This window comes from Athene cunicularia (assembly GCF_003259725.1).
Source record: "Athene cunicularia isolate RWA chromosome 14 unlocalized genomic scaffold, athCun1 chr14_part1, whole genome shotgun sequence".
Lineage (NCBI taxonomy): Eukaryota > Metazoa > Chordata > Aves > Strigiformes > Strigidae > Athene > Athene cunicularia.
In genome coordinates this window covers 17397162-17400764 of record NW_020799118.1, presented here as the reverse complement: position 1 = coordinate 17400764, position 3603 = coordinate 17397162, and the positions used below count along the sequence as shown (strand labels likewise).

General features: G+C 49.2%; 1 protein-coding gene across 1 annotated transcript; it reads left to right on the top strand.

The window, feature by feature from the left end:
* The first annotated feature begins 503 nt into the window (after window positions 1-503).
* LOC113485654 (ubiquitin carboxyl-terminal hydrolase 42-like) lies at window positions 504-2564 on the top strand. The gene is made up of 6 exons (XM_026858983.1): window positions 504-784; window positions 1226-1336; window positions 1423-1525; window positions 1672-1739; window positions 1895-1965; window positions 2478-2564. Exons 1-6 carry the CDS (start codon window positions 529-531, stop codon window positions 2562-2564), a joined length of 696 nt encoding a protein of 231 aa, XP_026714784.1. The 5' UTR covers window positions 504-528.
* Window positions 2565-3603: the final 1039 nt, after the last annotated feature.

Here is a 3603-nt window from a genome sequence, read left to right as displayed (position 1 = left end):
GCAGGTCGGGATTTTGTGAATGCCCAAAGGCAGCGGAGGTGGCTGGTGCTCCAGCCCTGAGTGTTGGTGTGCTGACACCCTCGAGTGAATTCTGGGGCCTTTCCTGATAGCAGCCAGACTTAGCCAGGTGTTTTCAACTACACACTGGAAAACACATTTTAATAGCACTCCTCTGCCACTCGTACAAGACTTTGAAGGATGGCATTGCTCCTAGAAAGGTCTGACATCAGTGGGGTTCCCTTGTGGGCTAGACACTTGTTTTCACCAAGTTACAGTCAGGATCAGGGAAGACTTGACCTGATAATGCAGTTCAAGTCTCTAGAGGGAGAGGAAGGTAGCCTGAGGCACAGAAATCAGAGCGTGGGTTTTTTGGACTTTTGGCAAAGTAAGCAGGGGAACAGAGTACTTTCTGAAACTGTTTCTTGACCAGTGAATTTCAATGTCAGCGTCAGGCTTCTCCCAGTGCTTCTGGGTTGGGTGTAGAGTTGTTTGTACTGGGTGCTCCTGTAGAGAACTCGACTTTCAAACATGCTTCTGTGCAACAGTATTGTCTCATCTGTTTTCAAATGGCATTTCCCTGCAGTCATTGCTGAGGAAATGGCTCCGCCACAAAGCATCCTCTATCCCCCGGAGAAGATCTACATGGAATGGCAGCAGCGGCAGAGAGCTGGAGCGGGACTCGGCAACCTGGGGAATACGTGCTTCCTCAACTCTGTCCTGCAGTGCCTGACATACACACCCCCTCTGGCCAACTACCTGCTCTCTCAGGAGCACAGCCAGTCGTGTGAGTGCTTTTAAGAACATCTCCCTGTAAATCTGCTGGGCACTTCCCAGGGATACCCAGAATCTGGAATTGGATTTAGGAGAAAGGCAGCCCTTCTTTGTCAACCCCCCCGAGTTGGTGGTGTTTGAACACTCAAGCCTAGACGTCGCTTGCTGTATCTAGGCGTGTTCATCCTCAGAAAGGCACCTCTTTCTAGACTCGGCTCCCCATTCCTGCAAATTAAACTCTCTCTGCTTGTTGCAAAAGAAACCTGACGGCTGTTTAGCATCCCTCTGCAGAACGTTTTCTACGGGGCAAAATGTGCCGGGCTTGTTGGGACTTTGGCAGCTTGGGAGAAGAGGAGTGGAGACTCTTGTTACAACTTCAAGATCTCCATTAGGTTTCTTCTCAGCACTACGGGTATTTTGCTGACCTGAGGAGCTTGCTTCCCTCCCTCTTCAGGTCATCGGAGAGACTTCTGCTTGATGTGCAGTATGGAAGCGCACGTTAACGAGGCCCTGCGATCCTCAGACAGCACCATCCAGCCTTGGGCTATCGTCCGTGCTCTCACACGTAAGTCATTTCAGTTGCTTTTACAGATTTATTTCCCCCCCCCCCCCACCATTGTTGTAGGAGAGAACTACTAACTTCTTTTTTAGGAATAGGAAAAGATTTCATGCTTGGCAAGCAGGGAAGCGCCCGCCAATGCTTACACCGTACTATCAACACCATGCAGAGAAATTGTCTGAGTCGGAGAAGCAGGTAAGCATAAGCAAATTACTTTTCAATCTTCTCAAGCTTTTTGAACACCTTGATGTACTCCAATCAAGGAAACCCCACACCAAGGTCTTTCAGACAAAGGGAAAAAAATGGAGGAGCTAACTCTCTGTCTTACCATTTAGACAGAGATTGGACATCGCTTCTCGATCAACTACCATTGTCCATCAAATATTCATGGGCTATCTGAGATCCAGAGGTACTTTTCCATTGCTCTCCTTGGAATTGTCTGTGTCCTTCTGTCTGCCTGTGATAAAGAGCTGATCGTGTGACTGGCGTAGTAGCTATGAAGGACATAAACTGGCACAGTCAATTGACTTCCCCGATTGCTGAACACTTTGATTTGCCTTCCAGTCGTGTGCCTGAGCTGCAGCGCGGTTTCCACTTCCTACAGATCCTTCCTGGATATTCCTTTGGATATAAAAGTAAGAGGGCTTGTAACTGTGCTTTGGGATGTCCCAGGACCCCAGTAGCTTTCCTGAATCCACACAGTTGACTTAAAAGTGCATCCTGCAAGCGCAAGAGAGCCTGGTGGTGGGTGGGATGTGGAATGGATGGAATGCTCCTGGGGAGTCCATGGCCGTGGTCTCTCTGTAGGTGCTGGCCTTAAGCTGAACAAGCACACGTTCTCCTCTCTGCACCCTTGATGTACTCTCATCCTTCTTCCCTTGGCTCTTCCTCAACACCCGTCTGGCTCCTAGGCTGATGGGTTGCTGTGTTTTCAACTGAGCGGTGGCACAGAGATGCAGCTCTTGATAGCCCCGTGCATCCCTGGGAAATGAGGGAAATGTCAAGCATAATACCCTCTTTCTGGACACTACTTGTGGGTTCACAGTGGCTCTCCTCAGCATCACCTAGCTGGGTTTTCTGTAAACCAGTAAGTGTTTGGGCGAGGGTATCTCCCGTAGCTCAGTGCTCTCCTTTCTCACTCCTCCAGGCCGCATCATCTGTCCCTGCAGCTCTGGAGGATTTTGTGAAGCCTCAGCAGCTGGATGGTGAAAACTGCATTCAGTGTAGCAAGTAAGATGATTACTCACAACACTTGAGTACTAGGTTGTGTGTGCAGGAGCTGTATGTCATCTATCCCACGTCACCTTTTCACCTAGGTTTAATGCACCATAATGAGATGCAGCTTTTTTTAATATGGCCTTACGGTACTGAATAACCTTAAAATAGCGTGAGGATGTGTGAGCCATGAAAGGTTATCTGGCCTTCCTGGGGCAAGACAGGGAGCATTTCAGCACTTGGCTCTGTGCTTGGTTTCAAGGTGTGACAAGATGTCTGCCATCTCCAAGACAAACACAGTCCATCACGTGCCCAGGGTTCTCACGGTGTGTCTGGGAAGGTGTGAAGGTTTGACCGGCAGGAAGATCAGCAAGGTGTGTATGCAACTGGGAGTGCAACTTCCTCTTCCTGGAGCAGATCTCCCAAAGCAGTGTGCTCTTTCACAAGCTGTTCTTGTGGAGTTTTTTGTTTTCTTCTGGGGAGAGGAGAGTTCCTGTGGGAAGACAAGCGTGTACTCTGCTCCAGCAGAGCTGCTTTGGCCAAGAACAGTTTCCTGCTACCCAAACCATGACATGTTGCTTTAGGGAAAACCAAGTATTCTTGAACCCCAGAACTGTGTTGATAGAGCTCTGGCCCCTGGTCTGGGAAGGCTATTTCAGGTAGTAGTTGAGGATCATTTCTGAGCCCTCTTGGTCTCTCCGTAGGTGGTGGAGTACCCAGAGTACTTGGATCTTCGCCCGTACATGTCTCAGACAGCTGGAGAACCGCTCGTCTACTCCTTATATGCTGTCCTGGTACATAGTGGTGAGAGCTGTCACAGAGGACACTTCTACTGCTATGTGAAGGTAGAGATCAACATCCTTCCTCGCAAAGGAAATACTTGTGCTGGGGACGACAGATGTTCATGGCAGTGTTACTGGCAGCCAAGGTTTTGGGGGAGAAGGTCTCCTTAGGAGCTGGCCGGGATTTGTTTTGATTTGATGGACTCTTGGTTCTGTAGTTTTCTGCCTCTGTTTTTGCTGAGGAACCATGCAGTTCATCTCCAGGTATCAATGCCT